The sequence below is a fragment of the Anabrus simplex genome, chromosome 4, assembly GCF_040414725.1.
Source record: "Anabrus simplex isolate iqAnaSimp1 chromosome 4, ASM4041472v1, whole genome shotgun sequence".
NCBI lineage: Eukaryota > Metazoa > Arthropoda > Insecta > Orthoptera > Tettigoniidae > Anabrus > Anabrus simplex.
In genome coordinates, this window is record NC_090268.1 from 53,370,889 (window position 1) to 53,398,532 (window position 27,644).

General features: G+C 40.9%; 1 protein-coding gene across 1 annotated transcript in view; it reads right to left on the reverse strand.

The window, feature by feature from the left end:
* The window catches only part of Nox (NADPH oxidase), a 388,201-nt gene extending 368,623 nt beyond the window's left edge, over nt 1–19,578 (reverse strand). Inside the window, exon 1 of the mRNA XM_067145995.2 lies at nt 19,475–19,578. Within this exon, the coding sequence (XP_067002096.2) occupies nt 19,475–19,578 (104 nt within the window). The remainder of the gene's footprint in view (nt 1–19,474) is intronic.
* Nucleotides 19,579–27,644: the final 8,066 nt, after the last annotated feature.

A 27,644-nucleotide genomic window follows, 5' to 3' on the forward strand; every position in this document is an offset into this window, starting at 1 on the left:
CGGATAACCACCAACAAGGGGGAGAGCGCCTCCTATCCTTCCCCGCCTCGCTGAGCTGCCAGCAGTTGAGGAGATCACGCTGTCACCTCATGCCCTTATCTCAGCTGTTTTTCAAACACACATAACTGCGCCCATACACGCACAATAGCTTACTCCCCAGGCAACGGATTACCGCTAGCTGCGGGTACAACTCTGTCTCTCACAGTGCCTGAGTAATTGTGCATAGAACTTTTATCACTTACCACTACAATCAACCTCCTTCCATACATTACTGCAACAACTCCTCTCCTGTAATTTTCGTATACACGTAGTTCTAACTACAGCTAAGTACTTGCGTACATTAATTCCTTCTTAATCCATCGTATACTTTTATGGTCGTTTTCTTTCTGGCTTAATGCTATAGGTCACTATTACTCAAAAATTTTCTTCTAATCACAATAATTCTTTTACACACATTAAGAAGATGAACTTCTTTTCTCATTTTCCCATACGACACATATCATACATTCTCCTCCTCCCTTGTCCATCCCCCGTTTTTGTAAATTCCCATAAAGGATAAATTTTATGTCCACAACAATTTCTTCAGCTTATCTTAGGCAAATCGTTATGAGCTTTGCCCAGTAAGACCCTTCCTAACATCACGAGATTTTTCACGTATAAATTTTAAACAGGGTTCCACCAATAATAAAATTGCGGATGTCCAAGTGGAGAGCTAGCAGCTACGTCACCGTGCTTTTTATACAGAGTTGCATTCATAGGTTTACCTGCCTCTTTCCGAAGGATAATCCTGGAAACGTGTTGGTGAGAGGTACTTATGAATAATGAAGTGTTCTTTTAACCATTACATGTTTGTTAGCCTTGAGCCTTGGTGTGTGAGTGACCTAATTGTGAGGTTCCATCCAAACGTTGGTGAAAGACAGTCAGAGAGAGGGAGAGTAGTGGGAGTGTGTGACCTACAATAAAACTTAACACTGGTTGGTTACTCAGCAGGTGGTTCACCTTCTGAAGCCACTCCTAGACCTCAAATAGAGCGAGAGTATTCCTAGACAATGCCAAGTGACCAACCACGTGTACTCTAAACTTGCCAGTCATAAATTCTCTCTCCAATATGGGAATCCCACCCTCTTACTAGTAATCTGTATTCTCAGCAGGATTCTAATTATACAGCAGATTCTATGTTTTCTTTACAAAGCCATTAATAATGCACCGATAAACATATCGAATGATTTCTAAAGCACATATTTATGAGGTGGTTTTTACATAAACGAATACCAATTGTCTACACTCTTGATAAATACTACTTGCACGCCATTTTCCTTTACAAATATTGTAGTTTCTCGGTTAAGAGAGAGAATACACAAGGGATCGCTGCCCTATAACAAGGGGTACCTTGCGGCAACAGCATCAAATCGACAATAATTTTCTCACTATTTATCTTAGGATAAAATGAGCTTACATATATATTTTTTTTATTTCCCCTGTTGTAGCCCTACAGCTATCCACGATCAGGAAAGCTTTATTTTTCTTTACACATACCGTACAAATTATGATTTACCATTGCCAATGAATCTCGTAGGTGGTGGGGGAGATAAACATTTACGAGTCAAATATTGTATTTTTTTAATGAGATGATAACATTTAACCAACGCTTCAACTATATGTTTGCAAATATCCACTTATGTCACTTAATGAGTCCCTTTCTATCGTATGCTTGTTGATTGTTGTCAGCGCCTTCCATTTGTATGCATGGTTATGTCGTATTTGTGGAATTATCAAGAACATTTGCAAGAAATTCTCCATTACGATGTATTTTCTTCTTGTTTTCGAATAGGTCTACTATGGACCACGTTAAGCATCATTCATTTACGGTTCTTCCTCTTTCGATCGGCCCAGTACTTCTTCATCCTTTCGGAGTGGGCTTCTTTACGTTCTCGTGACCAGTTGTTGCCGGTCCGTTTTTTGCTACTTTGATCTTGGAATCCCTTAATTTTGTTGATGATTTTTCTATATTCCTGTCTGTTGTATACTGCCTGCTGTGATATATTATTTTCCTCCATATCCTCCTTGACCCCTTTAAGCCAGCTAGTTTGTGTCTTCCTGTTCTCCATGTATTCCAGAATTCGCTTGGCTGTTCTCTCTGGTGGCATTCTTTTAATGTGTCCGTAGAAGCAGAGTCTTCTCTTCTTGAAGTATGTTGTGATTTTTTCGGTCCTTTTGTATAGTTCCTCATTTGGTCGCAGTCTAAATTCTTGACCCACTTTCCTGGGCCCTAGTATCTTCCTCAAGATCTTCCTTTCTGTCTTTTCAATGTTTTCTAGTAAGCCCTTCCTGTTCAGTGGAATACATTCGATCGCATATAGACTTTCTGGTTTGATGACAGTGTTGTAATGTCTGATTTTTGCAGTGAATGAAACTGTTTTTTTATTGTAGACATTTCGACATAACTGGTATGCTGCTTCCATCTTTCTTGCCCTTTCCTGTAATGCTATTCCTGGTAGTCCTGTTGGGGTTATCCATTCCCCTAGATATTTAAACTTCTGTACTCTTTTAATTGTTCCATATTTGGTGACAATATTTTGTGTCGGATCCTTTTTGTCCTGAATCATTAGTTCCGTCTTTTCGAAGGATATCTGAAGTCCCGTCTTTACAGCAGTCTCTTGAAGTGTTTCAATTTGTACCTTGGCTGTTTCAGTGTCTTCTGCCAGTATTGCCATATCATCTGCGAATGCTAGACAGTCAATTTTGATTCCAGATCTTCCCAGTATTTATATAAATAAAATTCTCTAGGCTCTGTGGTGTATTTTATGTTTTGCGAAAGTTAGAACACTTGAAAGGTAACTATTAAGAGAGAAAATAAGATGTTCACAAGAGATATCCTGAAGATTCCAGGGCAAATGAAATGGAGTATGGATTTTAGTGCCGGGAGTGTCCGAGGACAAGTTCGGCTAGCCAGATGCAGGTCTTTTGAATTGATGCCCGTATGCGACCCTCGCGTCGTGATGAGGATGCAATTAATGATGAAGACGACACACACACCCAACCCCCGTGCCAGCGGAATTAACCAATTATGGTTAAAATTACCGACCCTGATGGGAATTGAACCCGGCCCCCTGTGATCAAAGGCCAGCACGCTAACCATTTAGCCATAGAGCCGACGATTCTAGGGTATACTCTTGATATACGTGAAATTAAAATCCACAGCATGTTTCCAGTCATCCGACCGGGTCTGGAATGGAATGAATGGGGAGCCGTCAACTAGCGGCGATGATGGGAATTGTGCTTCTGCCGAAGTTTGTCGCACTCCTCTGGGGCAATGATTATTGACAGACAGATGAAATGATATTGGACAGTGTTGCTGGAATGAAAGAGAAAACCGGAGTACCCTGAGAAAAACCCGTCACGCCTTCGCTTTGTCCAGCACAAATCTGACGTGGAGTGACCGGGATTTGAACCGGTGCGCTGCAACCTGAGCCACAGAGGCCACTCTTGATATAAGTATTTAAATAATTTCAGCAATATAATTTTGTAAAACATGCAGTGAATTTATAGCACAAAATCCATTTAGCAGCAAATATTATAACGCTCTTGTAGGTAATGACTAAGTTTATTAAAAACCTTAATAATATTTTCATGGATGTAAAATTATACCAAGTTCGTGATATGTTGTTTAAATCTCATTTGTAATTGGTAAGCTATGAAATAGAATTTCATTATATTAGCGTGTTTCATCTAGGAAGACCCCGAAATGGAGTGGGAGTATTGACGATATTATTTGATTAATAAAACTGTTAAATTATCGTCAGGTATAAAATCCTGAAATGAATTCATTCAGTTCAAAATCTTATGTGAGTACCATCATCAGACGATTAGCGGTTCTAAAAGTTTCTAAAGGAAAGACAACGAGTGAAAACATGTTAATATGGTTTTTTTCTATTAGTCAACGTCGTGTGAACACGTCGAAGGTTTTTGATGAAGTAAGGATATGCTTTTGTTTTTTTGTTTTTTGCTAGTTGCTTTACGTCGCACCGACACAGATAGGTCTTATGGCGGCGATGGGACAGAGAAGGGCTAAGAGTGGGGAAGGAAGCGGCCGTGGCCTTAATTAAGGTACAGCCCCAGCATTTGCCTGGTGTGAAAATGGGAAACCACGGAAAACCATTTTCAGTGTTGCCGACAGTGGGGTTCGAACCTACTATCTCCCGAATACTGGATACTGGCCGCACTTAAGCGACTGCAGCTATCGAGCTCGGGGGTAAGGATATGAAAAGGCTAGGACTGGGAAGGAAGCGGCTGTAGCCTTAATATTGAGGTACAACCCCGTCATATATCTGATGTTAAAATGTGAAACCACGGAAAACCATTTTCAGGGCTGTCGACGGTAGGATTCGATCCCATGCAACTCGAACAGCACAGACAACTCGCTCCGATAGATTGTTGCTGTTTGGGTCAACGTACCGTAGTCTGGTTTGATGCAACACTCGATAACAACCTATCCCGGACTAACCTTTTATTATTTCTACGAAGGGCATACTATATTGTTTTAAACTTTATTTTTTCTACCCAAATGAAGTACATTACACATCAGGTCTAACGTTCACCTTTTAAACATAATCTCCTCGTAACTGCATGCACTTTTTCCATCGATGTGTCGGTCTCTCCAGACCTTCCTGAAACCATTCTTTCGGAGTGCTGCGTACCCATGCCTTGACAGCTGTGTCCAGTTCTGCAAAATCCGCAAAACGGCGACCACGCAGAGGTTTATTCATTTTCCCGAACAGGTGATAATCACTTAGTGCCAAGTCAGGGGAGTATGGTGGGTGTGGCAGCACCGTGAATCACATTTGATCAATGGCAGCGGTGGTCTCTCGGCTCATGTCGGGGCGGGCATTGTCATGTTGCAGAAGCACACCATTAGCTCATTTTCCTGGCCGCTTAGTTTGAATGGCACGAAGTAAGCGCTTAAGGTTGCCATATATGCTGCACTGTTAATCGTGGCCCCAAATTCCAGCCAGTCAGTGAGGGCGATTGATGCCCTTTGTGTCCCAGAACACTGTCGCTATTCGCTTGCCAAATGATGGCACTGTTCGACATATATTTGGAGGTGGATTGCCCCTATGCTTCCATTGCATCGATTGTTGTTTCGTTTGTGGCTCATGGTTATGGAGCCATGCCTCATCACCAGTCACAAACCTAGCCATGAAGTCGGCTGGATCTTGATCATGGCGTTGCAAAATTTCTTTGCACACTTCCACACGCGTCTGCTATTCGTCTGCAGACAGGAGTCTAGGCACCCACGTGGGATGACACCTTCCCCAATTGTATGTAAGTGGCCGTCCACGATCCGCTGCAGGGTGTTTCGGCTAATTTCCATGGCTACCTCCATTTCCATAAATGTGATGCATTTGTTTCCTTGAATGGCCTGTTCGACCCGGGCAATGTTGGCTGGTGTTTACACTGTGACATTTCTTCCAGAACTACTTCTCTTGTCCACCGATGTGCACCCTGATTTCCAACCTTCCACCCAGTTGTAAAATGTTTTCCGTGACGGTGCATGTTCTCCACAGACTGCCACCAAGCGCCGATGAATTTCTGCAGTGGTCACGCCTTCTTTCCATAGGAAACCAAGTCGTATAGCGCTGTCCCTGACGGTTGCTTTCCACGTTGTCTGCTTCTACGCTGACAGTGTTGTAATGAAATGGCCATGACGAGTGCTGCTACCAAACGGTGGAACAAGACACTAGTTACACATCACCATCTTCAAAAGTGTAATGTGAACCATACCCGGACGTACGAAAAATAAAGTGTAAAACAATATAGTACGCTCCTCATACATAACCATTGCATCCTTCGTCTACTCTAATCTGTTAGTCGTAGTTATGTCTGTTCTTATCCTTTACACTTTCCTAAAAACTAAGTGAAGTGGCTGCGCGGTTTGGGTCACGTAGCTATCAACTTACATTCCGAGGATAGGGGTGTCGAACCCCACTGTCGGCAGCCCTAAAAATGGCTTTCCTCGATATCGAATTTTCACACCAGACAAATGCTGGGGCCTGTCGAAGGTGTTCTTTTTTTTTACAATTTGTTTTACGTCGCACCGACTCAGAAAGGTCTTATGGCGACGATGGTATAGGAAAGGCCTAGGAGTTGGAAAGAAGCGGCTGTGGCCTTAATTAAGGTACCGGTACAGCCCCAGCGTTTGCCTGGTGAGAAAACGAGAAACCACGGAAAACCATTTTAGGGCTGCCGACAGTGGGGTTCGAACCCACTACCTCCCGAATGAAAGCTCACAGCTGCGCGCCCCTAACCGCACGGCCAACTCGCCCGGTGTCGAAAGTGTCTCAAGGCCAGTAGCGGCGTTGGGAATTAGAAGTCGGTAGGGGTGGGGGCAAAAATGTACAGACAATAAAAAGTACCTAGGTTTAAGGGATTTAGTGAGGGGGGCAGGGGGTGTAGTATATACACCTAAACAGAAAAATAAGCTACAAAATGGTAAGTTTCTTGAAGCTCTAAGCGGCTTAAGTGCGTTAATAATGCAATAGTTTTCAATATTCTGATTCAATACTATACAATAAACTTTCACCAAAGGAACAATGTGACACACGCAATACAATTAAATAGATGTGCGGCGTGATTATACAATTAAAAATCTTTTAGTATTTGACTACACACTGAGAAACGAAACGAAACTAAATTAAAATAAAGAGACTGCTCAAATGACAAATGCGCGCGGCAAGTGGGTGAATCATACGTCAGTGTCCGTAACCTCGACAAAATAAAAGAATATATCCCTGCTACTCCTCCTCACTGCACATGCAAAGTCTCCACTACTTGCTATGGCGCTATACAAATCGGTCAGCCGCAAGGAACGACTTTCTTGCGTATTTCCGCGAATATTTATTTAAAGAATGTTCCGAGGTATCTGTGGAACGGCAGAGGTGAAAGAAGGTGCGGGGGTGGACAGGTCCCAAAATACGAAATTAAAGTTAAGATAAAATTTAACAAGGTTATATTTTCTTTTAAAGATTAAGAAATAACAAGAATGGCAGGTACAGAGTAGCAAGACAACTAATGTACAATTACAGTATTCACAGAATTTGGGCTTCGAGCCCCGGATTCACAATTCTTGAGCTATAAGCCCAACCTTACGATATACAGAATTCAACAAAAGGGGCAGAAGACCCCAATCATGCCTAGGAGCACTTGCTCCTCTTTACGCGGTAAAGCCTCCTCGAGGCATACAACAACTCAATTTTCAAGAAAGAGCAACTTGTTCTCAAAATTTAATCCTATCAGAGGCCACACCAAACTCCACATTCAAGTTGTCCTCCAAGGACATGAAAACAGGGGTAAAAATACCCAACCTACTGAGGCCTATCAAGTAAAGAAACAGAAATATTACATGACCTCGACAATACCAATTTGAAAGAAGGCGAAGCTGCACTCCTAATACATTTTGTTTAAAACCTACTTGGCACTAGGTCGTTAATGCAAGGACTAATCCCATACTAAAGAGGTGACTTATATGGGAAGACAATTTACATTACGCTAGACTGGAAGAAACGGTTAAGAAAATAAGTTCACCTCAAAGCAATATGAGTGCGAGCTCAAGAGGGTTAAGCACTCTCTATCCCAATATGTAGTTTAAAAGATAGAATAGATACCGAGTGTCTTTACATTTTAAGGGAAAGTTACATGGTAGAAAGGCTTCGGACCTGCCCCGAGAGTTAAACTGCTGAGCTAGCAAGAAAAGAAGTTATTAAAAGGCCATTACCTAGTGGTTGAACTGCTGCCCGCAGAAAGAGGCGCTTCCCACCCCCTGCTACGTACTTTACACACTGAAAGATGTTACTGAAGTGGCGCGGAGAGCCGAAAATCAGCAGTTTATATACTCTCGCGGAAAGTTCGAGGCGTTTCAGGAATGAGAACACCCTCCCACAAGAATTTTATTGGTTACCCATGAAAACCCCTACACAAGATGAAGAAGAAACACATTATTGGTGGAAATTTAATTACAGAAAATTATGATTGGCCAGTTTTAAAACTGGCAGAAAGAAAGGGTTAATATTGCCAACTTAAACAACGACTGAAGGATATTTAACAAAGAGCAAACTTATACATACAAAATTTCTTCAAACAAATGTTCCTTCACTTCGCACTAGGGTGCACAATAGTAGTTCTTAAGTAGTGCCATCTAGAAGAGAATGTTCACACTTCTTGCTACAGAGAAAACAAAAATGAATCGAAACTGACACAGTTCAGAACTTCAAAACTTTACAAGTAGTGACATCTTCTGAGAAACTTGAAAATTAACACAGTAGATAAAGTTCAGACTTCCTCCAGTAGAGGAGTTTCAACTGGCGCAAGGTTTGAATTAGCGGCATGGAGGTGTACCACCCGGTACAAAGAATATAGGCCTAAAGTAAATAATTAGTTGATAAGACAACAGGGCTTGCACAAAATTGCGTGTTTCAATAATTCTTAGTTTCAGCCGGCTAAAGGGGAATAAAATATGTAATGTTTTTCTCCACAAAGTGGGGGGTGACTGCCGCTACTGCTCAAGACTTATTTGGTCAGATTTTATCAAGCATTCTCTTCTCGCAAACTTGACTCTACATCTTTTAATTTGTAATCCGATTTACCCATCTCAGCTTTAGCATTCTTCTGCAACACTACTTTCCATGCTTCACTTCCTTACGATGTCTTAGTCTTCATGAATATCTTTCCAACCACTACAAGTCTCTGTAAGTGCGCTGAGACATAATGAAAACCTCGTAACACGTAAACCGCGAATCTTCAGGTGTTCACTAACAGGCGTATTAAGTAAGCAAATTTTATGTCGCCAATTAGTGCATGTTTCTAAGATGTTATGCAATATAATTATCAATAAACCCAACGGAGAGTGACTTTGAAATCTGATGATGTTTGATGCTGATGCTTGTTGTTTAAAGGGGCCTAAAATCTAGGTCATCGGCTCCTAACGGTACGAAATGAGACGAAATGAATAATGGCAAATTAAAAGCCCAAAAATATCCATTGACCACAATTCAAAACGTGAGGACGAAGAATGAATTGCTGGATGAATATGAATTTAAAACGAACAGTGCCTCACATGCATAGAAGCTGGCGTAAAACAATAGTATTACTGACCAAGGGACTGCTGCTATAGCACGATACTGAATTGATGATACTTGTAGTCGAAAGGGGTCCAAAATCCAAGTCAGCGGTCACTCACAATGGTACTTATCGCTAGGAAGTAGAACCATAGTATTTGTCATGTTCTGGTACTAATGAAGAGTAGCGTAGACTCGCGGTACTCCACACATTATGGTACTACTCACAGGTAATGAAATTCGCACATGTAATACAGACCTACGTTGTCTGCCACCAAGGTAGTTAATGGTTTGTTTAGTGTAGGATGGAGTTACCCATGGTATGGTTATCCGCCTGGGTGACGCTACTAAATTAGTAGGGACGTAGGTAGTAGTTCAAGGGGTGTAGAGTAGTGATTGTTTATCTATAGTTTTGTTCTTTTATTTCTATGTATTTTGCATTATTTATTACCTGTGATCGTTTGGTGCCCTAACATATGGACAGGTCATCCGCCTTTGTTAGGAGCATCGTAGTAGATTTAGTGAGGTAGTTTAGGTAGATTTTAAGAGAGGATAGTAGATATTGTATGTTTGCCTTTGTATTTTTGTATCCATTTTGTCTTTATTGCTAGTAAGCCGAAGGTGCAAACTAGGGTGGCAATAAAGAAATGTTCTAAACCTACGTTGTTTTGCACATTGCGGCGCTATTTACAGGCAACTCAAACCTATGGTGTTCATCACATAAGGGTACTAACCACAGGGACGCCTACTATTCCGTGGTGTTCCTCGTATAGTGGGTACTAATCATAGGCAAACCAGAACCATGGGTTTTCTCATCCCATGGTGTCGCTCATATAGTGCTACTAATCTCAGGTACTGTAAAAGCCGTCGCGCTAACGTTTGCTACTAAACACAAACCTATTTGCTTCCCAACATAGTGGTACTACGTGCAAGTTAAAGCGAGTCATGGTGTTCCCCCTGTGGTTGTACTAATCACAAGTAGTTTCATGGTTCTAATTTGATCATCCCTTGGTCGCCCCTTTCAGTCGCCTCTTAGGACAGGCAGGGAATACCGTGGGTGAGTTCTTCACCTGCGTCCCCCACTCACAGGGGGTTTTTGAAATCTGAAGGAAGACCTGTTTCTTGCTTCTTCTGTAAAATGAGTGAAATCGGGTATACGGGGTTTTCATTATTAGGTGTTGTATTGTCTGGGTGACACCAACTCTGTGGCAAATTCACACAGGTTTAACCTCGCTGCTCGGGATCAAACATCTCATCCAATTCTTAAAACATGTTTTAAGACACTCGGTTATATTAAGCGTGTTATGTGAAAGAATGCATTGCTCAATGTTTTACAATGTGCATAGGTCGCTTCTAATTATGTGTACGTTCACTTGTTTAAAGCTTTGTCAACCATATGCTTTCAAAAGGAATTCCCGAGTAGAAGAATTCTGCCAAGTACATTCCAGGCAATCTGAAATTTAGTTTCAAGAAACAGATGTGTACCATCTGCTTCAAAACGAGTTAAATCTTTTTTACTAATCGTGAAAGTATGTGCAGGGAATTTTACCTTTCTTATGTTCTAGATCATTTAAGTAACACTGGACATTATCAACTGCTGGAATGGAAGACTTAAGATGTGTGAGCCACCCTTATCTTAAGAATTGTTATCATGCGGTATACAGAAGAGCTACAGTCCGTTAACACACACATCCGATATGTTTGTTAAGATCCATATAATTTATATCTGAAAAGAAGTCGGTTTGACGGTAAACATGGCGCATAGTAAAGAGCATATAGTAACTTTCGGTGGGTTAAAAAAATAGAGCTACATTTCTCGGTAACCGGTTCATGTATCGTATTTGCCACCCCCTCGAAGGAAAATCAAATACATTACTTAAAATAAAAGATAATTCTGTTTCACCTCAGTGAGTGTTGATGATAGAATAAATTCTTGGTTCGAAGTAGTTACAGGCTGTAATTATTCACCCTTATTGTTCACAGTTTAAAGGGACAACACTGATATAACCGGTTATATTTTTCAGTTCCGCGCTATGAGTAGTTACAAAGCCCATATGTAGTTTCGTTCATAACGTCCAATTAAAAAAACACCTTTTTTGAAATATATGAAAATGTCTAATTACTGAAATTAATATATATCTTTAAATCACTTATACTATTATTATTGCGTTAAAACCGGCAATTTAGACCTAATAGAATCACTAAAATCTTATAAAAAACTGAAATAAAAAATTATGAACAAAGTATTTAAGAAGGTGGAGGAAATGAAATGAAATGTCGTATGGCTTATAGTGCCGGGATATCCAAGGACGGGTTCGGCTCGCCAGGTGCAGGTCTTTCTATTTGACTCCTGTAGGCGACCTGCGCGTTGTGATGAGGATGAAATGATGATGAAGACAACACATACACCCAGCCCCTGTGCCATTGGAATTAACCAATTAAGGTTAAAATCCCCGACCCGGCCGGGTAGCGGAGCGTGGTTGAATGGGTCTCATTTAAGCCCCTTTTGACGGCTAAACATTGCTTTTGTTTTGAACTCTAACTGAACCGAAGACCAGTACGCTGACCGTTCAGCCAACGAGTCGGACAAGGTGGAGGGAAAATTATACCTTATGGAAAAGTATAAAGAGGACGAGGACTAGACTCATAGGACATATTTTGAGACACGATAGCCTGTTGAAAACTGTATTGGAGGGAATAACTGAAGGCAGAAGATATCGAGGAAGACCACGCCTACAAAATGAACAGCAAATCATGTCTGATGTAGGATGCAGAAGCTATGAAGAAATCAAGAGGAAATCTATGAGTATAGCCGACTGGAGAACTCCTGCAGACCAATCCATGGATTGAATACTTAAGAAGAAAAAATCCTTTAATTATTTTCTTCCTTCTTTGTATTCCTTGGATACTTGAAAAAACGTCAATTCATTTCTGCATTTATATGAATGCCATTCCTTGAAAGATTACATTAAGACATTAAAACGATAGAATTAAGAGCAATTGAAATGAAGCAATGTTAGCGGATTATTGCTGGTATTTAAAGAGGAGTACATCTCGAAATCAAAGCAGGACATCAAAACGGCGCAACATGTCGACCGACAAATTGAACATCTGAATGGCTCTAAGTACGATTTCTAATTCAGTGTTTTATACTTAATTTTATACACTCGAATTTTATATTGCGGTGTTAAAACACGCCTAAAATAATATACCTAATTTGACGTTATTGAAACTCTTGTTAAAATTTGGAAGTTTTTCGTTCTTATTGCTAAAAATATATATAAAACGGGACACGATAGAGAAAATAAGAATACAGACTTGGATTCTACATCCCTCAACGCCTAAGCAACCATTCTAGGTGTAATGACTTATTAAATTATATGTATCCGAAAACCGTGAAAGTAGTAAGTGGGGCATAAAGCAAATAACATTATTAACAATTTATATGTAGTTTTTAATGATGGTCTTTGCCAATTTTGATGCTTTCTTCGATTTTCTTTTCAAAATTACAAAAAAATTGCGTGATACAGAAAATATGAAAACAGATATGGATTCAGGACACTTTGGTTAACAAGAATCAGTAATATTTTCCCTTGTAGCAAAGAAAAACCTTTGATCAGTGTACTGTACCGAAATAAAATGGCACGGAGGGACTCAGCTGGGTGGAAGTGTTGTAAGTTACTTGGACCTATGCCGACGACTGCAATTTAATTTCTTACAGCTTAAAAGGGGATGCACCTGGTATGGTATGAAAATTAGCATTCACAAGACTAAACCTGTGTCAGTGGTGAAAGAACCTAAGAGGATTGAATGTCAGGTAGGGAATAGAAAGCTGAAACAGAAGCATCATTTGGAGTACTAACGATCTGCATTATCCCACAATGTTAGTATACGAATCTATTCAAGGAGTAGCCAAACTAATATATTTTATTTACGAATTGCTTTATGTGGCATCGACGCAGATAGGTTTTACGGCGACAATGGGATAGGAAAGGGATGACAAACTGAAGGAATGAAGCGACCGTTGCCTTAATTAAGATGCAGCCCCAGCATTTGCACGGTAAGAAAATGGAAAAGCACGGAAAAGCATCTTCAAAACTGCCGAGATTAGGGTTCAAATCCCACTAACTCCCGAATGCAAAACGGATGAGGATGATTATGATAATGATACTGTTTAAAGGGACCTAACATCTAGATCGTCAGCCTCTAATGAGACGAAATGTAATGACAATTTAAACATTCCAACATTCACCCACTTATCAGAATTCAAACTTCGATGAAGAATGGACGGATGAATATGAATTAAAAGTAATAAGTGGATCCAGCTCACAATTTTTGAAGTTAAAAAATTACAAAATCAGTCTACTGACTAGAATTCAAAAAGACGACGAACAATTATTATGAACTTAAAACAATCAATGGATCCGACGAGCAATGCCCCACCTTCCCAAAAACTAACTTAAAACAATGCTGTATAGTGGTCAAGGGGTCTGCTTCCAAAGCACAATCCTGAATCGATGATGCTTGTTGTCTCAAGGGGTCCAAATGCAGGTCAACGGTCCCTCAAAATGGTACTTATCGCTAGTAAAGTAGAACCATGGTATTTCTCATGTAGCGGTACTAATCACAATTAACGTAGACTCACAGTGTTCCACACACTGTGGTACTACTCACAGGTAATGTACTACGCACAGGTAACGCTCATGGCGCCACTCATAGGCAGCGCAAACCCATGGTGTTCCTCACCTGATGGTACTAATCACACGTAGTCTCATGGTCCTAATGCAATTATCCCTCGGTCGCCCCTTTTAGTCGAATGCAAAACGAATACAGTGAACTCACAATTACGATGATCGGTATTCTGTAACAAGGAAGCGAATTCTCGGACGAAATTATTTTCACAAAGCTCTGCTCTATGAGATAAAACTCTGAGTGGTATCGGGATATCTTATCCATATGTTGGAATTAACATTCATGAAGCTAGCGAGATTGTGTGCTGATAGAAGCACATGGGAACAATGGCAAGAAGGTATTCATAATGAGGAGGTAAAGCATAAGTTATGAATGCTGTTTGTTTTACGTCGCGCCGACACAAAATGGTCTTATGGTGACGACGGGATGGGGGCAGAGCTAAAACTGGGAAGGAAGCGAACGTGATTCTAATTAAGGCGAGAAAAGGGGAAGTTATGAATGAAGTCGATGGATGACGCTGTGCTTATAAAACGGCTTTGATGATGTAGTTATGTGAGTTGAGTGGAGACTGATAATTTAATTATAATAATAGAGTAAGTCGCGGGGTGTAATGAGAAGCACAGATAAACCAAGAAGTCGGTGGTTAGAATCATTGCTTAATGATTTAAAGGCAACATATGTTGACTAAACGACCCACCAAACTCAGGGTCTCTAGTAATTCATATAGGCTTGTAGCTGAACGTTGAAAAAATAAATATATAACGAAGTATGCATGCATGTATGTATGTATGTATGTATGTACGTACATAGAGTTATTAACCACTTACGCTCCCCATACGGTATTGAGTTTGCGACGCCTACGTTGTCTTTCATTTTCACACCCTTTGCGACCCTTCCCCTTCGTCTACCACTGCATTAGTTTTCGAAAGGTCGGACCTCCTCAACCTTTTCCTGTGCTAGCGGTAGCTCGCCAAGTTGTATTTCTTCTTAAAACAAGAGATTAATCAAATAGTCAAAATGAAAATGACGGTGTATTCTCCAAAGATATTTTCAGTATTGGAAGCAAGATAACTAATCAAATTTAGTTAATGTTCTGTTCAAACAGCATAGCAATTAAGTTGTTCCTTTTTTACAGACAGAGTATGGAAATAAACTGAAGGAATCTGAAACTATTAATGAAACCTCCACGCATTCCTTGATTTACGAGAACCAAAGCAACAGGCTTCGCAATGTTTAAAAATATGTAATAGAACATATAGCTAAGCAAAGTCATCTCCGTACAGGCCACGAAGGCCCTTGGAGGGGTGGAAGGTAAAGGCTTCCACTGTCTATAACCTCGGCACTTGGTGGGGTAGAGTGGTTAGCTCTACGCCCGATCGCCTTTGCCCCCAGGAGTTAACCTGATACTCATTTCAGGTGTTGGCTGAGTGAACCTCCGGACCATATGCACTCCGGAAGTGGAAGTCTCGTTTCTAAAATTGTTCGACTTCCTGACAGGGAATCGAACCCACTTGCTTGTTCGATTCCCCGTCAGGAATTCGAACAATTGAAGGTAACTGTACAAACACATTTTTGGAACATAATAATAATAATAATAATAATAATAATAATAATAATAATAATAATGTCGATATGTAATGAGGCTGTGATATGAGAAGTAAAATACATAAGGAAGAGATCGTATATTACGGGCGAAAATTAAACCTATATTTGTAGCATGCAGAGTCGTGGGTGGTTAGATGGGTGTAATAGAGCCTCTACATCACCACCAGGGTTATCAGTATTCAGAAACATGAGTTCCAAATCATTTGCCACTAGTGGAGCTGTAGATGTGCAAGGCTGGGGCTCCAGTAGCGTGGAACTCTCCACAAGACACTCTGCTTTCTCAACTTTAAAAGCTCTGCTTTTTAGAATTCTTATAAGTCACTGTATCCTCTCGAATGACTTTTGGATAATTTTAAAGCCAGTTCATGTCTGCAAATCACGATAATTTGCGAACAATTTTGTTCGCAGTTCTTCGCATCACAGTATCAAATCAAATCAAATCAAATCAAATCAAATCAAATCAAATCAAATCAAATCAAATCAAATCAAATCAAATCAAATCAAATCAAATCAAATCAAATCAAATCAAATCAAATCAAATCAAATCAAATCAAATCAAATCAAATCAAATCAAATCAAATCAAATCAAATCAAATCAAATCAAATCAAATCAAATCAAATCAAATCAAATCAAATCAAATCAAATCAAATCAAATCAAATCAAATCAAATCAAATCAAATCAAATCAAATCAAATCAAATCAAATCAAATCAAATCAAATCAAATCAAATCAAATCAAATCAAATCAAATCAAATCAAATCAAATCAAATCAAATCAAATCAAATCAAATCAAATCAAATCAAATCAAATCAAATCAAATCAAATCAAATCAAATCAAATCAAATCAAATCAAATCAAATCAAATCAAATCAAATCAAATCAAATCAAATCAAATCAAATCAAATCAAATCAAATCAAATCAAATCAAATCAAATCAAATCAAATCAAATCAAATCAAATCAAATCAAATCAAATCAAATCAAATCAAATCAAATCAAATCAAATCAATTCAAATCATCTGCATTTACGGCTGTCGCCCGAGTGGCAGATTCCCTATCAATTAAAAAACTTAGTCTTTAGTGTTTTTCAATCGTGAAATTACCAGCGTTTCGCCGCAGTGTAGCAGTGGGGTCATCAGTTGGATTGCTAAACCTTTCCAAGATGCTGGTGATAGTGCGCCGTTGAGACACCACTGCAAGCCTCTTGTGTAGGACAATGCAGTGACGGTGCACTAGGGGATGCATGTGCCTCTACTTTTACCCCCATATCAATTGTTTACCTAGCTTTTTCTTAAATGTTGTTAAAAAACTTGGGAATTTATCAAACATTTACCTTGATAATTTATTTCACTCCCTTACCCCTCATTCTCTAAATAAATATTTGCCCCAATTTGTCCTCTTGAATTCAAATAATAATAATGATAATAATGTTATTTGTTTTACGTCCCACTAACTACTCTTTTACGGTTTTCGGAGACGCCGAGGTGCCGGAATTTAGTCCCTCATGAGTTCTTTTACGTGCCAGTAAATCTACCGACACGAGGCTGACGCATTTGAGCACCTTCAAATACCACCGGACTGAGCCAGGATCGAACCTGCCAAGTTGGGGCCAGAAGGCCAGCGCCTTAACCGTCTGAGCCACTCAGCCCGGCCTTGAATTCAAAATTAATCTTCATAATATGATCTGCTTTTAAAAGCTCCGCCCCCAAATCCTATGGCACTACAGCCCTTGAAGGGCCTTGACCTACCAAGCGACCGCTGCTTAACCCGAAGACCTGAAGATTGCGAGATGTCGTGTGATCAGCACGACGAAACCTCTCGGCCGTTATTCTTGGCTTTCTAGACCGGGGCCGCTATCTCGCCGTCAGATAGCTCCTCAATTCTAATCACGTAGGCTGAGTGGACCTCAAACCAGCCCTCAGGTCCGAGTAAAATTCCTGACCTGGCCGGGAATCGAACCCGGGGTCTCCGGGTAAGATGCAGGCATGCTACCCTTACACCACGAGGCCAGCTTTTAAAAGCTCCATCAAGCTTATTCGTTTAGTAATATATTATTCCACGTATCTCTCTGCTGGCAGCTCGAAACATACCACTTAGTCGAGCAGCTCGTCTCCTTACTCCCAACTCTTCCCAACCGAAAGTTTGCAGCATTTTCGTAACACTGCTCTTTTGTCGGAAATCGCCCAGGACAAATCGCGCTCCTTGACTTTGTATTGTTTCCGGTTTTCGTATCAAGTACTCCAGGTGTGGATACCATACATTGGAACCGTACTCCAATTGTGCTTTTACCAGAGACTTCTTTACATCCTTATTACAACCAATATATACTCTCATAACCATTCAAATGTTCTGTACACAATAACCTCGTTTATCCGGATTAAGTGATACCGGAACTGATCCGTATGATCGAAAATCCGGATAATGCGGAAAAACTAAAAAACAAATACAGTATATGTTATATAATAACACAACTTGTACAGTAATACCTTTCCTTCAATTGTACAAAGGAATATATAAGAACACTTTTCTTACATTTACAACTCTGTTTTATGCACTAAAATAATGTGTGAGCTTTTTCTGTTCTACATTTGTATGGCGTTTCTGCGCAGCACGACACAAAGAAGCTTTACTAACACCAGTTCTGTCGGTGTAGTTTTAGTCTGGAATTATAAATATGCCATCAGTTTGTCAAGCTGAATTGTTGCATCTCCATGAGTCATTGTTTCTTCTGATGGAGCGCCTGTTTTATTTTTCAATTCACTATCACTGTCGCCATTACCTGCCGAGGAACAAGAGGCAATCATTTATTCGTCTGTAATTATATCGCAGCCTGAATTAGTCATCTTTCAACCAGTTATTTACGTCGTTCACATCTACGTCCGAGCATCTGGGAATGCGTACAAATGTATCAAGGAACTTAGAAGAGTCCACGGTTTCCCATTCTCAATTCCAGGCGAATGTCGGCACGGCACCTTTGATAGACCATGGCAGACTTACTTCCAATTCCTGCCCTTAACTCTCCTTGGCGGAAAATACATTCAAGAAGTATAAACCACGTAAAAGAAATACTGTACAAATAGAAATACACTTTTATTATTTTCGATCCGGATAAACGAGTTTCTTGTGTATGTGGTCCGTTTTGCAGTATATTTGTAGAAACAACTTAAATGAGTCAAATGACACCCTACACCAGGGCCTCTCAAACGCCCAAAATCTCACGCGTGCAGATCGAGGCGCAAGACCTCCGTGCACTGTCCATCGGTGTCGCTCGGCATGGCTCGGATCAACGCTTCGTCTCTGGGCTACTCGGCTAAGCTCGGCTCTACTCGGCTATACTCGTCTCAACTCAGCCCGGATTTGGAGCGCTACGGCGCAAGTGGGGCAGAGGGAGACAGACGGAGCGAGCGAGACAGGCGTGAGGAAAGAGAGAGTAAGCGCTATTGCTCCAAATGGAGGAGTGGGGGGTCCGCACTCTGGTCAACAAGCCAAGTCGTCTTTTGCACCGTGCACAGTGCATGCACCACGCGCATGCACCCTGGGAGGCACTGCCCTACACGATGTGCTATCACCAAAGCCCGGATTTTTATGCAGCAACAGGTTAGATTGGAAAATTAATTTCGTTAGTAGGAAGTGTCGGCCACCCGTTCTTCCATAATGTAGCAAGAGTAACATAAATTATAGGGGTTCTGATGGACCGTACCCCTCATATTTATGCAAACCCCATAGCACAATCGTTGTGAAGTTACTTGCTGCTCGCTTCAGTAAGTTTGCATTCTAACCTATTAATGCATAAAAATCCGGACTCTAGCAATCACGCCGGAGACTGCTACGCTAAATATTTAGCCGTGCTACTATCGTCGCACTTATTATCTGGACATGGTATCGATTATAAAACGTAACGCTTACCAACTCAAGTACAGTACCGAAACTAATGACGAATTCTACGTCAAAATTTAAATAATCTTGAGTCAGCTTGCCACTTCAGGGTTCGTATTGTGGGAGGCAGCCAGGATTCTACGCAGGACACCCACATTTTAGCCTAAGTTAGTTTGTTTTGAGGTACTCACGTTAGACGCGCTTTGAGGAACTCTATCCAGTCCTCCTGTTTGAGTAGGTTGTCGCGATCCTGGTCGAACAGCTGGAACAGCCGCTCCAACAGCTCCTGAAACATGAAAAATAAACCATTTTCACTGCTTGTTAGTGGTGACCCAAATCCTTGAAGACAGTCAAGGAAGAAGATTTAGAACAATACATTTCACTTCCCACCCAGCGAATTGGCGGCTGCTTGGCACAAGCCGCGTAGATGCAAGCGTGCATTCACGACACGGTGGGTTCGAACCCCATCGTCGGCAGTCCTGAAGCTGATTTTCCATGGTGTCCCTTTTACTAACACCTCGTCGTCGTAAAACTTGAGTTAATGCAACTTCAATCCGTCAGCAAAAGCTTTTCCTATTTCAATAAAACATCAGTACCTGCTTCGTCTGGCCTCACGTTCTTTTCTGACTATATTAGAGATTTACTACTCTCAAATATTCCCCTCCAGTCCCGGGCAGAAAACAGCCGCGAATAATAATAATAATAATAATAATAATAATAATAATAATAATAATAATAATAATAATAATAATAATAATGGTTTTACGTCCCACTTTAACGATTTTCGTAGACGCTGAGGTGCCGGAATTTAGTCCCGCACAAGTTCTTTTACGTGCCAGTAAATCTACCAACACGAGACTGGCGTATTTGAGCACCTTCAAATAACCACCGGCCTGAGCCAGGATCGAACCTGCCTAGTTGGGATCAGAAGGCCAGCGCCTAAACCGTCTGAGCCACTCAGCCCGGCGAGTGCATTAATCTGAAATGTTTAAATTTTAATCAAGTTCAAACCGGAGACTTATAGCTGATAGAGGTGATAGTTGATAAGATATCCAACTACTACTACTACTACTACTACTTTGTGTTTTTCCTAACTTCTCGGGGTCGGTATTATACGTGGATCAAGCGCTGAATGTAACTGAGTATTGTAATGATGTAATCATTATTGCCTGTTTTTGTTGCAGTTGGTAGTGAAGTGTTTTGTCGGGGTATGAAGAGGAGAGCGATGGGATGAACACAAGCACTTAGTCCTCGAGCCAGAAGAATTAATTAAACGCAATTAAAACCTCGTCATCCAGCTCAATGGCTAAGTGGTTGGCGTGCTGGCCTTTGGTCACAGGGGTTCCGCGTTAGATTCCCGGCAGGGTCGGGAATTTTAACCATAATTGGTTAATTTCGTTGGCACGGGGGCAAGGTGTAAGATTCGTCTTCATCATCATTTCATCCTCATCACGACGCGCAGATCGCCTACGAGCCGCACTTGTCCTCGAACACTCCCGGCACTAAAAGCCATACGCCATTTCATTTCCAAAACCCCTTCCCGGCCAGAAATTGAACCCGGGACCGTCTGAACCGAAGGCCTCAACACTGACTGTCCATCCAAGGAGTCGGATGACGCCAACCCTATGTGCAAGGATTTAATCTCTATTGCGTGTTTCTGTGGAGGTTTGTAGTGTGATATAATATCCTGAATGTAAATGTGTATTGTTAAAATGATTACAAACAGCCAGCCCCTAAATTAGAGGAATTACCCTGATGCGACCAACATATCCCTCTGAATCTAAGGTCTCTACGACGACCATTCAGCCAAAGAACGGGGCTCGATGGGGAACAAGTCTATAGTAATAATAATACTAATGATTGTGGTGTTCATAAAAGGGAAAGTTACATCCACGTGGTTTTGTTTCTACGAAGACTGGATGTCTTAACATTCACATAAAACTTCAAGATTGTTTTATTTTTGTCAAACTGTGTGCGTTGAGCAGTGATTCTTCCTTACAAAATCCGTTTAAGATCTACACTTCTGTACTTACAAGGAGAGATCAGACCCTGCGTCCAACCGATTTCAACGAGCTTCGATCTACCTGTCGGGGGACACTCAACAGTAACCCGTGTATAAGGGTGTTTTTTTTTTACTACAGGCTTTACGTCGCACCGACACAGATAGGTCTTATGGCGACGATGGGATAGGAAAGACCTAGGAGTTGGAGGGAATCGGCCCTGGCCTTAATAAACGTACAGTCCCAGCATTTGCCTAGAGTGAAAATGGGAAATCACGGAAAACCATCTTCAGGGCTGCCGATAGTGGGAATCGAACCTACTATCTCCCGGATGCATGTATAAGGGTTTAGGTCAATACGCTTTCTTTTTCGAAAAAAATGAGGTGAAATATCATGACGCAGGACACGATTTGAACCAAGTGGAGGTGATAGAACACGAAAACGCGAACACTTTTTACTTAAACATGTTAGGTCCGCAACCTAATAATTTCCGAAAAATTGACGAAATTCCGATTCCAGTGCAACGTATATAAACTTGGAGAGTTCAAATAAATGCGATATGTTCGTGGCGTCGACCTCTGAAGATTTTTAGCCACCACTTGCACCATATGTTATGAACCTGCATGTAACTGTACTTGCGGAAGTATAAAGTGTTAATAATTTCGTGTGGCTATTTCTAGCCGAGTGCAGGCCTTGTAAGGCAGACCCTCCGATGAGGGTGGGCGGCATCTGCCATATGTAGGTAACTGCGTGTTATTGTGATGAAGTATAGTGTTATGTGTGGTGTGTGAGTTGCATGGAGATGTTCGGGACAGCACAAACACCCAGCCCCCGGGCCATTGGAATTAACCGATGAAAGTTAAAATCCCCGACCCGGCCGGGAATCGAACCCGGGACTCTATGAACCGAAGGCCAGTTCGCTGACCATTCAGCCAACGAGTCGGACAGTATAAAGTGTTGAATGTGAGGAAAGCAACTTTAAGGACGACACAAACACACAATCTCAGGCCAGGGATATTAATAATTTACAATTAAAAATCCCTGACCCGGCCGGTAATCAAACCCGGGGCCACCGTGTGACAGGCAGACGCGTTCCCCCTACACTGCGGGGCCGGACTATTTGAGAGTTACACTGCAGGCAACCGGAGCAGTGACAGAGTGGTCATCGTACTTGTCTGTGAACCTCGATGGCGTGAGTTCGTGCCTAGTCGCAGCTATATTTTTTGTACAATATATATATTAACAATTGGCTTTACGTTGCACCGACACAGATAGGTCTTATGACGACAATGGGAATAGCTAGGATTTGGAGAAAGAGAGTCCGTGGCCTATCGTTCGATACAATAAATTATTGAGGAAACGTGAAGATAAAAGTGGAACAACACACCGGGCGAGTTGGCCGTGCGGTTAGGTGCGCGCGGCTTTGAGCTTGCATCCGGGAGATAGTGGGTTCGAGCCCCACTGTCGGCAGCCCTGAAGATGGTTTTCCATGGTTTCCCATTTTCACACCAGGCAAATGCTGGGGCTGTACCTTAACGCCACGGCCGCTTCCTTCCAACTCCTAGACTTTCCTATCCCATCGTCGCCGTAAGACCTATCTGTGCCGGTGCGACGTAAAGCCTGTAGCAAAAAAAAAATGAAAATGAAACAAAAATATTAAGCAATTTGCAATATAGTTTATTTTCTACCTGGAATTAATATACAGTAGGCCTAAACGTTATCACCTATCCGTGTCGGTGCGAAGTAAAGCAACTTGTACGAATAGATATGTTTTAAATATAACTGCGACGAGACTTGAACTCGCGTCGCCGAGGCCCGCAGACGTCCGAAGGCAAATACGGCGACCACTCGGCCAGCGCTCCGGTTGACTGCGATATAACTCTCCAAGTTGCATTGGAATCGGGGATTCATCAATTTTTCGGAAATTATTAGGTTGCGGACCTGACATGTTTAAGGAAAATTTGTTCGCCTTTAGTGTTCTATCACTTCCACTTGGTCTGAAGCGGATCCTGCGCTCCCCCCCCCCCCCCCTCAGGTACATTGAAGCTCGTCGAAATAGGTTGGGCGCAGGGTCTGGCCTCTCCTTGTTAGACAGTCGAACCTCATTAGCTCGACCGCTCGAGGAAGAGGCAAGCAGAAGGAGCGATAGTCTGATAATATTACAGCATTATCCCCAATTTAGAACGAGCGTCCGAAAGTAAGAATTACTGGGCCATAGTGATTAATGTTCTGCTAACTAGCCACAAGCAACCTTCAATCAAGACCTGGGTGGGTCAGCCTCAAGACAGATTATCTTTATGCAAATTATTCCTTTACAATTTGCCTAGCATTTGGTGAATTCTACTTGCCCTCTGGTGGGGAGTAGCTTACGTGGTTATTGTTTTACGCAGCAAGGAACGCTTCTACTTGACTGAAGGAGGTAGCAATAGTACCTTCATCTTTACTGATAAACTTTAGAATTTAAGAACATTCATCTTCAGAATTCGACTGAAATCAGTGTAAAATGTAATGCTGTTCTACTTTCGTACAGAAATTGATTGCTGTTATTTTAAGGGCCCTGTATACGTAATTATTGGTCCCGAGTGGCGATGAAAATGTCAGAATTCAATATTCTTAATCCAATTCTGAAAATATCGTACCAGCAATGAGTCTCAGTGTTAAGTAAAAAAAAAGCAAAGTATCGGAGTTCTTTCAAATGTATGGGAACTTCAATTGTCCTGCTATTTCGATAATCTGTAAAAATATACAGGAGGTAGTGAATGTCTTCTCCAAGGACTGGTAGAAGGAAAGAGAAAGCGTCTTAAATCAAACATTAAGGTGTCACCCTTGAAAGGGTACCTGACTTGCGAGTGTGGAGTGGCAACAGTGGGGTCCCTCGCTGAGCCTGATGTTGCCTTCCTTTTGCTTGTTTCAGGTTCGAAGAAACTTCGTCAACTTTGACAGAATCAGGATTGCGAGGCCTAGGGAATTTTCCACTCTTACTTATTTCATGGCCCTTTGCATTTAGTTCCAGTATCTCAGTTCGAACTTCTTCCTCTTTTTCTACATTTAGAGTTCTACTGAGATTTTCCTTAAACAATGGTCATCACCAAGAAAATGTCATGTTCGGTGAAATAAGAATTTTAAAAGTAGTGTGGAAACCATTATGACGACAGAAAGGAAGATCTAGCGGTAAAAATGAGAGAGAGAGAGAGAGAGGGAGGGAGAGATTTGAATTTATTGACAATATACATTCCACCGAGGATGTGAAACCTCTTTATGTAGTGTCTTCATATAACATACAGGTTTATGAACACATTAACTAAATTTTTAAAATATTAAAATGTGGAAAAAAACATTAAACTTCAAAATGAAATAAAATACATACGTGAATTAAAGTAAAATTAAAATATACATTATCTAATAAGTAAGAAAACATTGAGCCTATTTATTATTTTAGACTACAAGAATCTAAGAGATCTAAAGCAAAAGCGGAGAGTGAAACAATTCTCTAAGAAACGTACATACTGTATTTCTGATTGTTAGACAGAAGAATGCGTGATCTTAGCACCTTACGTACTCCTCCAGGTATTGAGAGAAATAGAGAACGCGCGCGCGCGCGCGCGCGGGTGTGTGTGTGTGTGTGTGTGTGTGTGTGTGTGTGTGTGTGTGTGTGTGTGTGAACTCAGCAGAAACTTGTACGGAAGATCTCAGCTTCAAACTTCGTATACTTCTTCCCAAGCTATGGCTTTCCGTAATAACATATTTCTTGCCTTGCTCTTCGGTTTACGTACATTTGTTCAATAAACGACAGGCGTAGGTTATGTTGTTTTAGGAAAGTAACAAACAGCATTTTGTAGCGAATATTATCCTTTAAACTCTTCCTAAAAGGCATATAAGAGCGCTCTTTTACTGGAGAAGTGCAGTAAACCTTCATGTAGAGATCAGTCAAAAATCGCTAGGATAATGTGCTCTTCCTTCCGGTCGAACTTATACTCAAGGACTTGGAATTTCAGCCGATCATTTTTTGTGACAAGAAGCATACAGACATTTTCATTATAAACTGGTATGCCGTTTTTTTTTTTTTTGCTAGGGGCTTTACGTCGCACCGACACAGATAGGTCTTATGGCGACGATGGGATAGGAAAGGCCTAAGAGTTGGAAGGAAGCGGCCGTGGCCTTAATTAAGGTACAGCCCCAGCATTTGCCTGGTGTGAAAATGGGAAACCACGGAAAACCATCTTCAGGGCTGCCGATAGTGGGTATGCCGTTTAGCGTTCAGTCTGCAAGGATCTCTGTGGAAACACTCTGCAACTCCATGATCCCCCATTTGTTATTAGTACAGTAGTCCCTCCTGCTACAAGGCCATAAAAACAATATATCATTCTGCTAAGATCGCATAGCCTTCTGGATTTGTCTTGCATGGCCTCACCACCGAAGCCCGTTCATATGCAAAGTTTCAGCCTGAGGTTCAACCATTCCTAACTTATCTCCTACGTGTCATCCTACCACTATTCTCACCTATTTGTACCAATTCCAATTAGTATTAGACTTTATGTCGCGGGAAACATGTAAGTGCATTGTTATAATTGCAAGTGGAAGAAAATAAAATTGACGGCAGACTGTCACTATTGTTTTTGAGCTGTTTGTATATATACTTCATTTTGCACGTTTTTGCCGAATCCTAAATAAATCTTTCTTTTCCACTATTAAATGTGTTATTCTATACAACTGACCACGATGTATTCTCAACGACAGATAACCTCCAACGGAGCGCGCGAGTCAACACAGCGCCATCTTATAACAGAGTATGCGTGTGACGTCATATTTAGAACAATTTTTGCCTTACTTTGAAACTCTACTTCGTGAAAATTACGATATTTTCAATTCTCTTTTGCAACAGGTAACCTCGTCTTTTACCTGTCAATTGAGACATTGAACATAATCGTAAATTAAATACTATAGGCAATATATGCGATCTACACTTAAGACGCTTTTAGTCTTAAATTTTTCTTTCCATGTGCCCGTTGTAGAGGAAGCAATGGAAAGATTAAAACATTATATTTTGAGGAGTAGATTAGAGTTCTGTACATACAGGAAGTTTCAGATGACAAAAAAGGGGAAACGTCTGTCTCGGCTTTTACAGTAATCTGAAGGATGTCCGTATTTTAGCCGAGTGTGACATGTTCAATCATATAATAATAATAAATAATAATAATAATAATAATAATAATAATAATAATAATAATAATAATAATAGCAGGGTGAAATATGGGTACATAGATCAAGGGAGGAGATATACGAGAAAGTAGAACCGATTTCAAGTGCATTACGAAAAGGAGGGTTGAGTTTCGTGGGACATTTGATGAGGATGGATGACAACATGTTAACAAAGAAGATATGGAATGCGACAAGCTTAACGGAAAATAACTGGATGAAGGAAGTTAGAGAGGACTGGAATGCTATTGGTATAATAGATAAATATCCACTAACGACTGTGCAGGATAGATCTGTCTACAAAATGCTCGTCGAAAGTCACAAAAAAAAAAAAAAATGGACCGATACCGGTACTAAAATCAAGATCCAAATCATAGAAGCGGAGAGAAATAGGAAGTGTGAAAGAATGAAGAGGAATTGGGAAGAACGAAGATGTGCTGAACATGTCACTCGTGATCCTAAGGGTCAAATAAATAAATAAATAAATAAATAAATAAATAAATAAATAAATAAATAAATAAATAAATAAATAAATAAATAAATAAATAAATAAATAAATAAATAATGTTATTTGCTTTATGTCCCACTAACTACTTTTACGTTTTTCGGAGACGTCGATGTGCCTAAATTTAGTCCCGCAGAAGTTCTGTTGTGCCAGTAAATCTACCGACACGAGGCTAACGTATTTGTTCACCTTCAAATATCACCGGACTAATCTAGGATAGAACCTGCGAAGTTGGGGTCAGAAGGCCAACGCCTCAACCATCTGAGCCACTCAGCCCAACACCCTACAACTATTGATAGACGAGCCAGATCAAGAAAATTTGCTGTTGACTTTAGCTGTCTTCAACCGAGCTCGATAGCTGCAGTCGCTTAAGTGCGGCCAGTATCCAGTAATCGGGAGATAGTGGGTTCGAGCCCCACTGTCGGCAGCCCTGAAGATGGTTTTCCGTGGTTTCCCATTTTCACACCAGGAAAATGCCGGGGCTCTACCTTAATTAAGGCCACGGCCGCTTCCTTCCACTTCCTAGACCTTTCCTATCCCATCGTCGCCATAAGACATATCTGTGTCGGTGCAACGTAAAGCAAATAACAAAAAATTAGCTGTCTTCAAACACAAAGAAAAGATACACAAAGAAAAGTCTCATATCATCTGATACGAGGG